Raw genomic sequence first — 19,039 nt, forward strand, 5'->3', positions numbered from 1 at the left:
ATGGCAAACACAATTTTTGAGTGGAAGACTGAAAGCTGTTTTCCACGCTAACTCTGCCACAATGTGTATTCTTGCATCAAAGATAAAATTAGCTATGTACACAGAAACAGAAAATGCTGCATTATGTTGAGGGCCTAATTACTTGACTTTTTTTTTTTTTTAAGCCTTGGCCTGCCTAGCTTCTTGCATTATGAGATACATTTACATCCACAATTACAGAGCTTCCACTGGCAGGAAAGGCCTCAAATTTCATTAAGAAAACTAAAGCACAAATAACTTCAGATACTTTACTAAGACATGAAGAACTAACATTTCCTTAATTCCCTGCAAAACTCTCTATTCTAATTAAAATAATTCTAGTGCTAATTTTGCTATTGGAACAGACACAATTAATCAAATAAAACATATTTTACACCTTCTCTACATAGGATGGTTTTCTTTTCTAGACAAATGTCTTGCTATGTCTTACATCCTATTTAGAGAAGCACAATCTAGTGATAAGACCATACCAGTAAATATGTGGAAAACTATTAGAAATCTCCATTTGCCTAATTTATTTTACATTTTTTTTTTCACAAAAAGTTGAAAGTTTCAAAAATGGTAACTACTTGAATGTAAGTTTGATGTACATTTCCACTTACATCTTCAGCTTTTGAACCTTGATCCTGCAAAGATTTTTGTAGTTCTTCAACCTGGGACTGCACTTCTAGGAGTCTCTGATTTACCAATCTAGGAAAGAGATTATACTTTATTTTTCAGAAAAAAACAAACAACTGCAAGAGGAAGCCTGAGATTTTCAGTGTCCTCTGTTTTCAGGTCAGCTACACAAGGGATGCAATATTGTATTTTATTCACAGAAAATTTACAACAGTAGTTAGAGCATACAGCAGTTTCAGAGATTATAGCCTGTGGTCATCCAGAACATTCTGACACTCTTCCAAGACAACATAAATGCATGTATTAAGAAATCATTTCTATATATTTGAAACAAGAGTATCTAACAGTCAGTTTTACTGTGTGATAGCTACTAGCTTACTGCTTTTATACAGACACAGAATCCTAAAACCTGTATGTTGTAAGGGATCTCCAAAGGTTGTCTAAATCCAACCTCCTCTTTAAAGCAGGTGCACTTACATTAGATTGCTGGGAACCACGTCCAGGCAAGGTTTGGATACAAGGAAGTCTGACAATCGCTTTGGGCCTCTCTTCTAGAGCTCAGAAATTTATTCTGGGGATGTTTTTTAACTTGCACTTAGTCAGAATTTCCACATACTCCATACTGTGTCTGCTGCCTCTTTCCTTCCACTGTCATTCTCTGAGAAGAGTCTGGCTCTGTCTTTGACACCTTCCCATCAGGTAGATAGATCACAGTTGTATCTTCTCTATGCCACCTTTTCTTTGGCCTGAACAAACCCAGTTCTCAGTCTTATCCCACATATCACATGCTCCAGTGACCCTCACCTTAGCAATATTCTGCTGCACTTCTGTACGTTCATGTCTTTCCTGTACTGGGCAATCCAAAATGGTATGTTATGACCAGATGTGATCTCCTAAGTATTGATAAGAGGTGAAGGATCATTTTTTCAGACTAACTGCCTGCATCCTGGTGAGGACAGCCCAGCTCACAGTCAGCTGCAAGGTCGACAGCTGACACATCTTCCTTTGCTGCCCACTGGGACCTCGGGGCTTTTGCAGCAGAGCTGTTCCCCAGCCTGCTGGTTCCAGTCAGCACTGCAAGGCTCCTCCCAGCCAGGGACAGGGCTCCCATCAACTCACTTATCCAGATTGCTAAGCCCCAGTGAATAACAGCTCTCCCTTTCAGGATATCAATCACTCCTCCCAATGCGGTACCATCCTCAAACTTCGTAGGCGTATAGTCTCTCCCATCAGTCTAGTTGTTAATAAAGGTGATGAGCAGAATTAGTCCCGGTATTGATGCCTGAGGAATTGGTTGCCAGTTGGATTTCGTACCACTGATGATAATGCTTTAGGCATAGGTGTCCAACCAATTTTGCACTTACTTTGCTGTCCACTTATTTAGTTTATATCCCACCATTCTGAACATAAGGAGACTATAAGAGACTGTGCCAAAGGCTTTGCTAAAGCTAAGGTAAGCATTGTCCACTGTTTCACATTTCTTCACAAAGGCAGTCATCTTATTGTCAAGACAATTGGATTAGTTAGGTATGATCCACCCTGAATAAATTCACACTGGTCTTTCCCAGTTACTTTCTTGTCCCTCATGTGGCTGGAATCAAATTCCAGATGTACTTGCTTTGTGAAATTCCCAGAAAATGAGCTGTGGTTGACCAGTCTCTGTAGTTCTCCAGACTCTCTTTCTTGCCCTTCTTCAAGGTGAGGGCAGTACTTACCTTTTTCTGGGCTTCAGAAACCTTCCCCAATCAAAGGGGAAGATCAGGAATGATTAGACAGAAAGTAGATTTAAAGCTTAGATAGTGAGCAGCCTCACAACAGTATCAGCCAGCTACCTTAGCATGCTCAGATGCACCCTGTCTGGTCCCACGGACCTCTGCATGTTGATTGGTTTAATCTAGTTGCGTGAGCTAGAGCAGGCTGCCCAGGAACAAGTTCTGTTGGGTTTTAAATATATCCAAGGATGGAGACAACCTCTCTGGACAACCTATTCCACTATTCAGCAACCCTTCCAGAATAAAAAGCATGTTCTTATACTTAGATTAAATTTAATGTGTTTTAATTTCTGCCCACTGCCTCTTGCCCTTTTACTGGGCATCACTAAGTCTAGCTCCATCTCCTTTAAACCCATCTATATAAACATCGGTAAGATCCGCCCCGAGCCTTCTCTTTTCCACGCTACGTAGTCTTTTCTCTCTCAGACCCTCCTTATACAAGAGATGCTGTAGTCCCATAATCACAACCTTGTGGCCTTTCACTGGACTGAATCCCTTAAGTCCATGTCTTGCCTGTATTGAGGAGGCCAGTATTGGACACAGGAGAGTCAAAAGCACATGGCATTGTTAGAAAAGTCAAGTGAAACAGCAGACAAAACTTCTTACCTGTTTTCTGTCTCCAATTCATTCTTCCGCAAGTTTGCATCATCAAGAAGGCTCTGCAACAAGGCAATCTTTTCATTGTCAGAACCTTCTTGGTTCAACTTTAACATCTTGTTCTCATGCTGAAGGCGAATGAGTTTCTCCCTAAACAAATAAAATACAATTTTGTACAAAAAAGTATGCCAATCTCTATAAAGAAGAAAACAATTTACCACAAGAGGTGTAAAAATAATGTAAAGATCATCTTTACCTACTTAAGGGAGACAGCTAAAACAACAAAACGTCTTCAAACCTCCAAATACAAACCTGATTAATGGAGCTGTAATTGTAGAAAGCACAGCACAAGGAAGTTGCCAGAGTGCCCCTAGTAGATCTCAGGGTACAGCTGGACAGATTTATAGGTAGAACACGGAGAACACAAATCTTGGTACCAAGTGTTAAGGGAGGCTTTAATCTCAGCTGTCACTGAACTACTGCATGAACCTGGGCAAGTCACTTCTATCCTGTTGGTCTGTTTTCATAGGATCATAGAAACATTAGATTAGAAAAGACCCTTAAGACCACTAAGTCCAACTGGTAACCTAACACTGCCAAGACCAGCACTAAACCATGTCCCTAAGCACCTTGTCTACCCATCTTTTAAATACCTCCAGGGATGGTGACTCAATCACTTCCCTGAGCAGCCTGTATCAATCCTTGACAACCTTTTTGGTGAATAAATATTTCCCAATATCCCATCTAAACCATGCCTGGTGCAACTTGAGGCCCTTTCCTCTCATCCTATCTACTTGCTACCTGGGAAGAAACCAACATGCACTTCGCTACACCCTCCTTTCAGGTAGTTGTAGAGAGTGATAAGGTCTCCCCTCAGTTTCCTTTTTTCCAGACTAAACAGCCCCAGTTCCCTCAGCTGCTCCTCATCAGACTTGTGCTCTAGGCCATTCACCGGCTTCACTGCCCTTCTCTGGATGCACTCCAGCACCTCAGTGTCTTTCCTGTAGTGAGGGGCCCAAAACTGAACACAGTATTCAAGGTGCAGCCTCATCAGTGCTGAGTAGAGAGGGATGATCAATTCCCTGGTCCTGCTGGCCACACTATTTCCAACACAGGCCAGGATGCCATTGGCCTTCTTGGCCACCTAGGCACACTGCTGGCTCATATTCAGCTGGTTGCTGACCAACACCCCCAGGTCCTTTTCCACCAGGTTCTTCCAGTCACTCTTCCCCAAGCCTGTAGTGTTGCATGTGGTTGTTGTGACCCAAGTGTATGGCTCGGCACTCAGCCTTGTTGAACCTCATGCAATTGGTCGTGACTCATCAATCCAGTCTGCGCAGACCCCTCTCTAGAGCCTTCCCATTCTCAAGCAGACCAACACTCCTGTCCAACTTGGTGTCATCTGCAAACTGACTGAGGGTGAATTTGATCCCCTTGTCCAGACCATTGTTAAACAGAGCTGGCCCCAATACTGAGCCCTGGGAAACACCACTTGTGACTGGTCGTCAATTGGCTTTAACTCCATTCCACACCACTCTTTGGGCCTGGGCTTCCAGCGAGTTTTCCACCCAGCAAAGAGTACACTCGTCCAAACCATGAGCAGACAGTTTCTCCAGGAGAATGCTGGGGGAAATGGTGTCAAAGGCTTTACTGAAGTCCAGGTAAATGACATCCACCGCCTTTCCCTCACCCAGTAAGCAGGTCACCTTGTCACAGAAGGAGATCAGCTTAGTCAAGCAGGACCAGCCTTTCATAAACCCCTGCTGACTGGGTTTCATCACCTTTTGTCCTGTATGTGATGTGTGATGGCATTCAAGATGATGCACTCCATAACCCTCCCTGGCACCAAGGTCAGACTGACAGGCCTGTAGGTCCCTGGATCCTCCTTCTGGCCCTTCTAGCAGATGGATATCACATTTGCTAACCTCCAGGAAGCTGGGACCTCCCCGGTTTGCCAGGACTGCTGATAAATGATGGAAAGTGGCTTGGTGGGCACTTCTACCAGCTCCCTCAGTACCTTGGGGTGGACTCCCTCCCATCCCAGAGACTTGTGTTTGTCTAAGTAGTATAGCAGGTCACTAACCATTACCCCTTGGATTCATTCTGCTCCCTGTCTGTCTTCCAGCTCAGAGGGCTGGCTACCCCAAGAACAACTGGTCTTCCTAAAACTGAGGCAAAGAAGGCATGAAGTATCTCAGTCATTTCCTCATCCTTTGTGACTATGTTTCCCCTCACATCCAATAAAAGATGGAGATTCTCCTCAGCCCTCCTTTTGTTGTGAATACATTTTTAGAAAGATTTTTTAATTGTCTTTTCCAGCAGAAGCCAAATTAAATTCTAGTTGGGTTTTGGCCCTTGTAATTTTCTCCTTGCGTAACTTCATGACACCTCTGTAGCTCTCCTGAGCTGCCTGCTCCTTCTTCCAAAGGTCATAAACTCTCTTTTTTTCCTGACTTCCAGCCAAAGCTCTCTGTTCAGCCAGGCCAGTTTTCTTCCTGCACATAAGAACAGCCTGCTTCCATGCCTTCAAGATTTCCTTCTTGAAGAAAGTCCAGCCTTCCTGGACATCTTTAGCCTTCAAGTCTGCCTGCCAAGTGGCCCCATCAACCAGTTTCCTAAACAGGCTAAAGTCTGCCCTCTGAAAGTCCAAGGTAGCAGTTCTGTTAACCCCTCTTACTTCTCCAAGAATCAAAAACTCTACCATGATTGCTGTGCCCAAGACAGCCTCCAACCATCACATCATCCACAAGTCCTTCCCTGTTCACGAACAACAGCTCCAGCAGGGCGCCTTCTCTAGCTGGCTCACTCACCAGTTGTGTCAGGAAGTTGTCTTCCACACACTCCAGAAATCCCCTAGACTGTTTCCTGTCCATTGTATTGTGTTTCCAGCAGACATCTGGTAAGCTGAAGTCCCCCACAAGAACAAGGGTGAGCAATTGTGAGACTCCTGCCAGTTGCTTATAGAATATTTCATCTGCCTCTTCATCCTGGCTGGGTGATCTGTAACAGACTCCCGACATGATATCTGCCTTGCTGGCCTTTCCCTTGACTCTTACCAACACTTGACCCTTTCATCACCATTGTCAAACTCTAGACAGCCAAAATACTCCCTAACATACACAGCTACTCCACTGCCTCTCCTTCCTTGCCTACCCTTTCTGAAGCGTTTATAGCCATCCATTGCAGCATTCCAGTTGTGTAAGTCATCCCACCATATTTCTGTGATTGCAACTATATCACAGTTTTCCAACTGCACAATGGCTGACAACCCCTGTTTGTTGCCCATGCTGCATGCATTGGTGTAAATGTACTTCAGCTGGGCTATTGATCCTGCCACCTTTTTCTGGGAAGAAGCCCTAATTCCTATGTGACTGTTCACAGGTGCTTCCATGGCTTCTAACGCATCAGCAACCCTAATGTCTTTAGGGCCACGTGCATCTCCATTCCTTTCCTCCACTGAGGTGGCTAAGGTGCTCCATGTATTAGTACAGGGACATTTCAAATGTGCTCATGATGGAGAAGACTGAAGGATATCACTAGCACACCATCCCTCAAATACTGGCATGCCACAGCCAGGCTTATCTCTAGCGAGCCTGGTTTTACCCCTTTCCCCTTTCAAATCTTGTTTAAAGCTCTTTCACTGACCCCTGCTAACTGCTAACTCCATACCACTTAACTTGCTGATTCCCTCAGGTGCAACTGACAGGCCACAGACTCAATCTGCCCCATGAAACTTACCCATTTGGTCTGCAGGTCTTCTCCATGAGATGGAGAAAGGTGCTTGAGCACAGACCCATGCTCTGTCACCATGGAGGGAACAAGAGAGTAGTAGCTACTCCTATATGTGGGCTGCCTTGTGCAGTCTTCCCCCTTCAACAGCAGAGGTAGCAACCCAGACCTCCAGATAAAGAAGTTCCAGTCCCAAGGCAGCCACTGCTACTGCCACCTCTATCAAGCAGCCATGGAGGCCAAGTTTAGCAAGTAGACTGCAAGCAGTCTGCGTAAAATCCAGAATTCATCTTCAGGAAACAAAGATGAACAGTCAGTGAAAACGCAGGCTATGCTTGAGTATTTATGGCATTTAAGGTCTTGTCCTCTTTCATGCAATCATGTGGAAGTTTTATGCAGTAACTCCATACTTCACTAATGCTGCCTAAAAATGTTATTCTTTTCTTTTGTTGTTTCCGAACAAAACTAGAAAGAATTGCTCTTGTAACAGGGTGCAGCAGCACAGCTGGAAGAAAAACAAATCTTTCCTATCACTAGCTTTCTGGAAAGATTATTTACATACTGAACAGTCTGTTTTGACCCCATATTGAGCTTTCCAAGTGATAATATACTGTATCAGTATTGGTATAGATAAAAGATTTCCTGAAGAGCTAACAGACATGACTGTCTTAAAATCTTTTAGCATACTGGCACAGCTAAACACAGCCTGCAACATCTTAAGATACAATGATTTTTAGCTCTGCCACTGCTTTTAATAGATTGTAAACATTTGCCATGATACAAAACAGAATTTATAATCTACTCTTCCTTTCACAATTTTACTAATTTTTTCCTCACATAACAACAAATTCTTGTTACAAACAACTTTGTCTGTTAATGCACATATAAGCTGCAGTTATATGAACTCTCTGCAGCAAAAGAAGAGACACAATGTGAGGATAAAGGGGTTTTTTGTTTCCCCCTTTTTTTTTTGGAGCACAATACAAATGCAAGAGAGGTTCACTGGATTTTGGCTTAAGCATAAAAGCTCCCATTGTACAGAAATACAGAAGGAGAGAAAAAAGAAACATAAATTGTAGCAACTTTCTAACACTGAAAACTAACTAATCATCTATAGGTTCATTATAAAGGTTAGTAAAACAATGCACATATTAGCTTACTTTATTTCGGGAGTAACAATTTCCGCTGCTAAACTATCTGAAGGCTCTTGTCTTCCCAGAGGCATCAATCCTGGGTTAGGAAAAGTAAAAAAATTCAGTAAGCAGACCAGTAACTTTCTTTAAAAGACCAGAAATAAACATTGTTCTAGAAGTTTACAGTTTGAGAGTGATGTTAGATAATGGAAAATGACACAAAGCCTACAGCAAGAGAGACAGACAGGCACAATTTCATTTGGAGAACAATCATTATTTCTGCCTTCATTCTGATGAAGTAATTTTGTGGTGTATTTTCTTCTCATTAGCTTATCTAAGAACTACAAAGCTGTGCAACATTATACATAGAAATAAACTGCAATACATGAAACATCATACACACATGAGAAAACTTAATGTCTCTCTAAAGCAAATTAAGTAACTACAGAGAAATCAGAAATACATTACAAAAATGTCACACTGGGAGGAGATAAAAATTTATGATTGACTGAAATAGTGTTTGACGTTTTCAAATGCTTACGAAGTTATGAACAGTTGAAGCAGCTTTTCACTGCTGATCTTAGAGGAGTATAAATTTATTCTGTGCTAAACAAAAGCATATCCAACACTCTCCAGAGAAGTCCTATGAACTTTAGAAAAGATGCAATTAATCTCCTTATTTGTCCTTTACCTGTAGCAGTGAGTTGACCCTCCTGAGCCTGTACACATCTAAGCTCTTCAATAGTTTCTTTCAAAGAATCTCTTTCTGTTCTTAATCTCTGAATAATTAGAAAGAGAATGAATATCAGTTTTGGCAGTACAAATCTATCTTTAACCATACACAAGTCACCAAAAAGCACAGCCTTCAACACTTTAAAAAGAATTTAATGCAATTCCAGAGATAATTTTTAAATTAAAGGCATATCAGTCTATTTCATAACAGAATAAACATAAATATTATATATTACACACAAACAGTGGGGTTTTTTTGAGAAGGGCTGCTGCTCTGTATTACCTTTGCGGGGGTAAAAATATCAGGGTATAAGCTTAAAAAAAAAATCAAGATATTAGTGACACAAAGTTCTGGTACCAGGTAGTAAACAGCCCCCTGGAGCCACTCAGTCATCCTCCTTTTCCCCTCATCAGGGCTGATTCCAAAGGAAAGGGAAGTGAATTAAGAGACTGTAGACTCTTACCTCACCAAGAAACCAAGCTTTAGCCAGGAGTGAAATAAAAAGCAGGTGAGTACACAGTCAATATAACAAACAAACTGCATTAACTTAATTTTGTTTGTCTTTCAACAATGAAGGTGTGAGCAGCTTTTCCATATTCCCTTTTTCCTGTTTGTCAACAGGCCTTGCCATTCACCAGCATCTCAGCTATGGCAGAAAACCAGCTGCTTCAGGCTCAATCCAAAGAGAATTGAGGAACAGGACTGTACCACCTTGGGATCTAGACAGATGGGCTCTTCAGTAGCATCGGGCAAATACTCTCCCAATGTCACACAAGTCTCCTTCTGGCAAAAAATGAGAATCTACAGGTAGCATCAAGTTTTTGTCCAGAAGATTGTCAAGATTCAAAAATGAAAGGAGAAAATGGCAATTATGTAAAGATCCAAGTTGTTGTGTTCTCCAAAATCAGACATGTCCAGTATTACTAAGAAGTCCAGGACAGACCTCGGCTGTGCATAGATATGGAGTTGTGTCAGCTGACAGGTCCTTGCTTTTCATCCTATTGCCAATTTGATTCAGATATATTTTATATTTCAGCCCAAACAGATCTAGGACTTGGAACCATTTTGGCAAAGAATATTTTGGTGAGGTGTGACAGAGGGTTCTGCTGTATTTCTGAATCCTGCAAGGTGAACTCTGGTGCAACTACCATAACAATCTGAATAAAATGTACATTCTGTTAGCACTAAAAGTCATTTCACAAACCACACAAGTGAAAAAACTGGTTTTGCCATAAATACTACAGAAGGGCCACGCAGAGGAGTGCTCAAACTCAGCTGCTGAAAGCAAGGATTCTGCAGTTTGCTACTGTCATCCAGAAAACACCAAGCCCATTAATCAAATGCCAGAATATTTAAATGAATAGAAAAAGCTCTAGGGCTCCACTTGTACACTGCAGACAAACTCAACTCACCAAATTATCTTAGTACTTATCATACAGCACACCACTGAGGCTAAATTCCAAGCTACATCGCTGAAATATCAAACACACTACCAGACTTTGCCAGAACATAAAGATAAAGACAAAATCAATTTCAGTAACTGTTTCCAAAATACAACTGACAAGATACCACTATGTAGCTTGTGACCTGTGGTGGGCAATGTTACTGATCTGTACGTGACAACAGGTAACAGAAAGACTAGGTAATACAGGTCATGAATCACTTATTCAAATGTTGAGAGACTCAAGCTATAACCTACTTCTCACAGGTGCATATCCACTTGAAAGAATGTACTAAAAAACTACACCACCCTCAAAAAATACTGTTTGCTAGGGGGTAAAACAGAGAACTATACGACAACGGTCTGCAATTCAGATCCTTTGTGCAAGATGAAATGGTCCACCAAGCAATGAGTAAGCCACAGACACCACTGTAAAACATAATAAAACTGGAAAAACAAACTTTAAATAAAGAACAGGAAAGAAAGCCAAAGCAGAGTATGCAAACAGTCACTATGGACATTCCAATATGAAGGGCAGATGGAAGTGATATCAAGGACAAGTGTTCACAATAGTTTGAAGATTTAATAAAATAAGGAAATCAAAGACCTATTAACAGAAAATAACCGAAAACTTTCAGTTCAAATGCTATACAAGTCCACAGGCTGGAAATTTTGGAAAGAACTGGACAGGAAATATGGCTATTGAGGGAAAAGCCTACAGAGATTCTGACTGATGGATGGATAGATAGATGGACTTATACTTAAAACAAGCATAAGAAATTGATAAAGTGCTGGCTTGGTTTGAGGTAGTCTGAGGCACCTGCGTATATATTGCTAAGAAACAAGGTGAAAAAAAACTCTCGAGAAACAACAGTGTGCAAGATAAGTCTGAAGTATCAAAATTGGCAAGAGAGGACAGAGCAATTAATTGCAGAAACACCAGCAGTGAATGACATAGAGGAAGGGAATAGACTGGTGTCCATCCTGCGTGTTCCATGTTGGCAATACAAGACAGATAGGAGCTGTCATAAAAGGCGAGACTGCCACAAAGGACATGTCCCTCTACCCGACTCCTAAGCCTCTTTCTGCAGTAGTCATGACTCCATTAAGAGAAACAGTCTGATGGTAACTCAAAGAATGCCTTAGAAAAATGCAACAATAGTTTAGTTCTAGGATGATACTGCAGAAACGCTACTTTAAATAGTTTTTCAGAATACATTACAATTACCCTGGGTGTTTATTAACGTTCTCGTGGTAAATGGTCAAAAAACAACTTCAGATCCCAAATAAGTAGGCTTCGCCTCTTAAAAATGGGTTGCATATGTTTTTATACAGTCACTTTATTCCATGCTGTACAGGTCTTAGATTTAAAAAGGATCTTGTACACAAACATTAGAAAATTTTAAGTGAAAAAAGACTTCCTAATTTAAGAAGCTTGCTGTAAATGGCTAACTACAATACTGTATCTCTGAGTTATAAAGGACACAAAGTTGCTATCGCTACTACCGAAAAAATAACACCTTGGCACTTACATCTTTTTCTTTTTGGAGGCTGTCTACTTTTTCTTTCAGTCGTTTGCATTCATAATCTAATTTATCAGCTTTCTTGGATTCTTCAGATAACCTGTTTTGTAGTTCAACTGCCTGTGAGAACAAGAATCAATAATTTGTCTGCAAATATTAATATTAAAACAAAATACACAAGAAAAGTAGCCCACTACCATGCACCAAGAGTCATGTTGTAAACAAGTGAAATAATTACCTATAGGACATACTAAAAACTGCAAAAACAACAGCATTCAAATATTAAGTCTTAGCACAAGCATAAGAAGCAAAAACTGTGAAGTTTTTTCAGTACACCTGAAAACAAGAATTTAAGCTCAAGCATGGTTTACAGAAAAAAAGCTATATAGATAAATGGATCAAAGAGCTTAGGAAAAGTAGAAAAATCCTCCTGCTTTCTGAGAAGCTAAGAAAAAGAAAAAAACTCAGAAGAAAACAAATTATCTATATCTTTTGTTAGTTTTATTTCACAAGCCTCACTCAGAATTCAATCGCTGGTTTATGCAATCAGGTAATGCTTCTTAACCTGAGATTTTCCTAATAATTTTTAATACACTAATATAAAGATTCAGACACAGGCTTATAAACAGTATTCTTTACTTCAGAAGGAAACACTGCTAACAAAGTCACATGTATACTTTCAACTACGGATCAGTAAAGAGCTTTTAAAATTAAATGAGCAGAAATCTGAAAGCTGAGCATAAACAAGCAGCGAACAGGAGGCAAATCAGTGAAGTCTTGCCTTTTCAAAACAGCCTCTACTAGCAAAGGCTCATTCCCAGGACATTAGTAAAGCTCATAATGCAGAGAGCATGGAAGCAAGTAAGCTGAATAAAGACTGACCTGCAAACACAAGAGCTAAATGAAGACTCAGCTGAAGACGCACAGCTTCTTCTGAAGCAATTAATAAGGTTTTTTCATGGCTTTTAGATTACAGAGAAAGTGACTGACTTAAATTGTGAAGCAAAGCACCAGCCATACCTACATAAAAACTATTTAATGGTTCTAATTACCTTCTATTTTCAATGTGTTTAGCTATAGCAAAATAACTGCACGGTCTAAGTCTTAGAGAAGGATTTTGCTGTTGTTCTTAAATTAAGGGCTGCAAAAAAAGCTCTGGCCTGCTATTTCTGAGATTATCAGATTAAAAAAAAAAAAGGTGCCAAAATGTTAGATACTAAAACGTTTCATTTCTGAGATGTGACATCCATCACTGGGGCTATCAGAATAACTGCAGATATAAAAAAAAATAGTAATAATAAAATGCAGGCCTTCACCTGTGATTGTGCCCCCACTTGCAAAATAGGTATATTTTAACCTCAGATGGAAACAAATGCATTAATGTTTGTAATCACTCATGCTATGGTAATGGTATGCAGAAAAACACAGCGGGAAATAATTGTCTCAAATAATGACTTTGGAGTGTATATAAACACATACAGCTACATGGTAATGCAGAAGATTAAAAAATATAACTGCTATTACATTTACTGAGCATTATCTGGCATGTGGAATGAGTAAAGCAGGAATCTTGCAGCAAAGAAAAGCAAGACATTGTTAAAAATATATCGGAATGCACATGCACAAAGGGGCTGAATTAAATCACAAAAAATAACCCTGGAATCTTCACATTTAAATTCTTCATGATGCAATAAAAGGTTTCTTAGAAAATGCTTGTGCTTGCTTCTAGAAAAGTGAACAGAAACTCTTCAATAAATAAATGCTATTACATCTCCTAGCACAATACACCACTACTAACCTAATCTCATAGAAACTGCTGGGTGGGGTGAAGATGCGATTTCCTGGCACATCACTACAGAAGTTTGAACCAAGCACTTTCATTTGCACAGCACAGAGCTTTTAAGCCAAAGAAATAACTCCTCTGATGGCATCATCATGAGTGGGGTTGGATCCTTCACACACCAGACAAGACACATTCCACTACAGGGGCACTCTAGTGCTCAGCAGTGACATAACACCAGAATCGTTACACCTGGCTTAACTCTTATATCACAGTTTAGGATTCCCAGAAATTAATTTTGTGACAGTTCATGATTCACAGGCCGGTCTCAAAAGGAGCCCAGCCTTACAGACACTGAAGGCAAACACACTGTGTGTTCATTTTGAGGCACTGTGGTTAGGTGAAGAAAACTTGTGTCTGTCACATGAGAAGCCTGAGGTTTACTCCAGTCTCAGCCAGCAGAACAGTTTTGTACAAATGAACTCCTGTCAGACATGAAATCCTACCCATAAAACACAGGGAACAATGAAGAAAAAGAGGAGTACATTTGCAGCACAAACAATGGGACTGCCCCTTCCAAAATCCTCATTGTTGGTGAAATAAGAACGATCAGATGCAGATGTTGAGGTTACATAACTACATCACATGCTCAGTTGTTCAAAGGAGCTAAATATTTGTTGCCAGTAAACATGATACTACTCAAGGCCATTGCTTTCTACGTTTACTTTTCCCTTTGACTGTCTGTTTTGTCAGCATTTTTCTTGTCCAAGTTCTTTTTTTCTGGTAGAATCATTTGGACTGTACTTACAATTAGCCAACAGAGGCTGAAGGTAGTTGTCTTAATAACTAAGATGGCCAGGTGCAGTGAAAAAGCTATCCAGTCTTAGGGACACACACTGCTCCTGGGCTTGCAATATTGTTAGAGGTTGTATCTCTATTTTTATGTTGCTGTAAGTTGACATGTAGGGACCTCTCTGTAGGGACCATTCAATCTTATGAGTAGGCAGAAATACAGAGCAGGCACTATTGCTTTAAGGTACTAGGCTCTGTCTGGCCCTGTAACAAGAATCCCAGAATGATGTCATGTTAATGTAGTGTGGAAGCAGAGAAAAGATTAAGTACATATTCTACCTTTACAGAAAGAGGATCACATGGCACTTTGACAAGCAGGAGGATAAACAGATACCTTTCACTCCAGCAAGTGTGCTGGTGACACATTTTGTACTCTGCTGCATACATATAAAAAACAGGGATGATATGCATCCTTCTGCCTTCATAACTGGACAAATTCAGATGTATCAGACAAACCCAAACCTTAAAAAAAGAGGTTATTTAACCACAGGAATAACTTACCTTAGCTGTGGTGCACTCCTCACTGCCAGAAATTTGTAAGTGAAAAGTCAATATTTTTTCTGAAAGAAGAGGCTCTAATTCAAGCCCCACTACTGAATATGAACTAGGAAAATTTGAGAAAAAAATTTCAACATCTGTTCATTTTTAAAAAAATAAGAAATGCTGCTTATTGGCAAGCTAATGTAAACTTGAGATAATGATAAGAATTGCAGGAAAGAACATGGAACTCTTCTAAACACAAGGAGCTGTTTGTTCATCATTTCTTTTTTACTTTGAGATATCAGCCATGTTATGAAGAGAATGTGTTGAACAATACAGAGAACTTTTGCACTGATTATGTCTGTTCTTACCTGTCTCTTGTATGTTTCCAGCTGACTGCGTGCTGCATTGGCCTTCCTTAGTTCTTCTTCCAGGCTCACAGTATTTTGCATGTACATTGTATTCTTCTCTTCTAAGAGTTTCACTTGCCGTCGCAAATCACCCAGGTCTTCCAGTTTCTTTTTGTACGACTCTACCTGGCTTTCTAACTTGGCTACTTTATCAGAAGAATGCCTGGAGGAACAGATTTATATCAAATTGTACTCTGAAAACTAAGAAAATGAAATGTCCTCAGTATTTTGCCTTAATGCAGACGTCATTCTGAGACATCATGGGGAGAACGAGAAAGTAATCATATCCTCCTATTACTAATGTCTTCACTTTTAAATTGTTTGCTTCACTCCCATAACTATTTGTCAATTCAAAGAGCTACTCATGGAGGTACTTTTAGTCACTATCACTCTTCCTAATACAGCCTTCTTAGCTACTTCCAACCTTAAAATAATAGATAAAGCACCTTCACTCCCACTTGTTTCCTTTCAATTCTAAATCGATCCTCACTCCAGCATTTTATAAGGGTAAAGAATAAAATTTTATGCCCTTCAATTTGTTTTAATGATAGCTAGGAATAAAATCATAAAGATTAATCTCCCGGACAGCATATATTTGATGACACAGAAGTAACATAACAGCTTTGGAGCCCAATTTCTTCTGAAAAAAAAAAAAATAAAAAAAAAATAAATTGAAACACTAGGTTCCATTCGTAACATTTCAGAGTTTTTTCAGTCCACCTGGTGCACTGCCGGAACAGCAATAGCCCTTACCCCAACCACCCACACCCCTGCTGCTATTACTGTCCCCAGTTTCATTTTAGAACTAACCAATTTATAGACTCAGTTTCCTATGAAATCTGGAGAATCCCTCACTGAACCCATGGTCAGCTTATGGGACACTGGGACAAGCCAAATCTCCTTAATCCCCAGTGATGTGCAGAGTCTCTCTCTCTGGGGCAAGGAATTAGTCTCTGAACCCATGCTGCCCTCGCAGTTTATGGAACGGTGCAGCCTGATGGCCTTGTTCCTGATATTACTAACAGAACACGTAAAGACAGAAAGCTTTGGTAGAAAGCTGCTGGTGAATTAGAAACAGCAGTATTAAAATAAGTCTTGCTAGAAAGAGTGATACAGGGGGGTAGTGGGTAACTGTTCTGAATAACCCATGGCAGCAATACACCATCACTGAAGGATTATGTTCAATAGTAAAAGGGGCTGCCTCACCTTATAAACCCCTAGCATCATCAAATCATAACAATTTTGGGTGACAAAATCCAGCAGAATAGAGAGCTGTAACAGATGTTGTTCACAGTAGCATTATGAACCAAAACTGCCACCCGAAGTCCAAATACTGCAAACCCAGGAAAGGAAAGGGTCTAGTTCCCTAATGAAAACAGATGCCTAAGTCATGATGAGGGTGAGTAGAGAATACTCAAGAGACCAGTTAAGTGACTTGTTATGACCATAAGATGGCGTAGGAATGCTAAACTTAGTAGTAGTTATTGATTAGGTACATAATAAATAACTAATTGACATAACCAGAATTGTGTGGTGGTTGTGTACTTAACTAGAGGATCTAAAAGCACCTTGGCATTGAGAAAGTGTTTATATTTAATATTAAAATTATTTAAACAAAAGATAATGAAGACTAAGTAGATTAATCATATAATTTAGATATATATAATTAAAAGTTAAATATATATAGATATATATAATTAAAAATTTAAAAAGGGTTAATGGAACCGAGTTTACCTGAGTACATCTATCTCATCCTTCAAAGACTGAGCCTCCTCTGCCAGTGTAGTAAGCTCTTCTGTTTGTTGTCTCAATTCAGCAATTTCCTTTTCTAGTTCTTCACAGCGTATTCGATAGTCATCTTTGGCAGCTTCTAATCTGTAGAATTGAAATAAACCAGAAAATAATTTCTCAGCTTGAGCCACAGTTACCTTTCCTCATCATCATCCTCTCTAAAAACACATGAAATGGTCTTCTGGTGCAGTGAAGGAGAACAGCAGGCCAATGTGTTTATTCAAAACCATAGAAGCTGATCGATGACTTTGATGCTCCCAATTTGACCTCAGTCTTTCTATTTGGAAAGGTAGAGTATGTTCTCAAAAAGACACATCCAGAGCTGCTTCTGTCAGTAATTTTTCACAGTGGAAGCTTAAGCAGAAATTTCTATTTATTTTCATCTTGGGGCATATAGAGTTTGCATGACATCTTTATTCTAAGATTTTGTTCAGCCGTTCAACTCCTAGACAATATTGACCTGATTGTTCTAAATGCTGTAGAGCTCTCACCAAGGTGGCTTGCTTTTACTTACTTATAAAGAACCTGTGCCTGCCCAGTACCCCTAAAGAACCAAGTCATACATTTAGCTATCTAGTTAGCATGTAAAGAACTCAGAGCAAATTTTCTGGAATGAACTCCTTACATACAGCATACACAGGCAAAGCTGCATTAACCTGGCAGTAAACAAAGGGAATAACTAAGAGAAACTTTGTCAAAGCATTTTGTACAACTGGAAGAGGACACAACCTGGATGGAACACCAAGTCCTTTTGTGATTTTGATTTCAAATTAAAATAAAAACAATTCAGAAAAGGAGATACGGGGATGGAGGGGGGGAAGGAGGGGGGAAGGGGGAAGTATTCTATGCATTAATTCAAGAAGTCCAAAAAGAATCAACAAGAACAGAGAGAAGAGACAGTCAGTAGGTCATCTAAACCATATACATCAAAGACTTGGAACCTGACAAACTGGAATTATTAAAGGACATAAAGAGGCAAGACTGGGAGAAAAAGTGCTGTACCATACTGGGCATCAGTTTAGCTGTACATATGTCCCGTTTGGTCAGATAGAGCTGGAGAAGGAACACACACAAATTGCCATCAGAAACCATATGCTATGAAGGCAGGGGAAGGAGGCAAAGGAGGTTGGGAGATGAGTCTCACAAGTGAAAGGGTTTAGAAAGAAGGGTTCAGAACCTGAAACTAGAGTAACAGGTAGTGCAGATATTGCATATGGGGAGAAAACCTGTCCAAACTGGAACTGATAATAGACTCAGGCAGGAATCATTCCAGAGCAGAGAGATGAATAAGGAGAGGCAAAGGGGAATATCAGAGAGACATCACTATTCCTTTACACAGCAGATGTATAGAAAGAAGAAAACCAGGCAGCAGCTGCTATGAAAGAGAAACACTGAAAATTTTATAGGGAACTGAAGGGAGAGGGTGTGTCTGAACACGCAGGAAAGAGCTAAAAAGCAGAAATGGGAAAACGGCAAAACAGGCAAAAAAGGAAAGTTACATGGCAGCTGATGTAAGAATTAGAAAACGGTGACCACAAGAGGACAGAAAGAGAAGAAAAACTGTCAGTGTAAAAAAATACCATAGTTTCACTCAGAAAGTATAAGGAAAGTACAGCAGCAAGAATGAAAAGATGACAGTGAAGTAGACAAGCTTTCTTCAGCAGAGCAGGCTTACACAGCCTGAAAGCAACAGTAAAAAGGACCAAGAAGGATATTTAAAGAGGAACTGTACTTCCATGTGTTGAGGAAATGCAAAAAAAGAGCAGAACTCACTTGCGGATAATCTCCATCTTTCAGATACAAAAAAATTAGTTTTCAAACTCAGAGAAGGACACACTTTGCTGTATAATACCACCTGTAGTACTGCCCGTAGCAAACTTTCAGCTAGAAATTCCTATACTTTAAAACTACAATCAGAATAATATACATAAAGGAAAGTATGCTACTTTTCACACTCACTGATTTTGAAAAACATGAGTGAAATGATTGTGCACAAATAATCTAAAATAACTTCACAGAGTAGAGAGTCACATGTATACAGTATTGCAGCACTAATAAATTATGCTTTTTTTTAATGCTAGAGCTTATAAAGAGGTAAGTTGTAACACAATGTGATAGTTTAACATAGCTGGCAGCCAAAC

General features: G+C 39.9%; 1 protein-coding gene across 1 annotated transcript; it reads right to left on the bottom strand.

The window, feature by feature from the left end:
• Window positions 1-641: 641 nt before the first annotated feature.
• LOC104526035 (hook microtubule tethering protein 3) lies at window positions 642-18,688 on the bottom strand (the record flags this gene model as incomplete). The annotated part of the gene is made up of 8 exons (XM_010169373.1): window positions 18,672-18,688; window positions 16,842-16,982; window positions 15,069-15,270; window positions 11,595-11,705; window positions 8,580-8,667; window positions 7,916-7,985; window positions 3,036-3,176; window positions 642-729 (listed from the first exon to the last, which is right to left on the bottom strand). Coding segments are annotated over exons 1-8 (858 nt in total), but the record flags the coding sequence as incomplete, so codon positions are not given.
• Between the last annotated feature and the right edge of the window lie 351 nt (window positions 18,689-19,039).

This window comes from Antrostomus carolinensis, unplaced genomic scaffold (assembly GCF_000700745.2).
Source record: "Antrostomus carolinensis isolate BGI_N321 unplaced genomic scaffold, ASM70074v2 scaffold10636, whole genome shotgun sequence".
NCBI classification, from domain to species: Eukaryota; Metazoa; Chordata; class Aves; order Caprimulgiformes; family Caprimulgidae; genus Antrostomus; species Antrostomus carolinensis.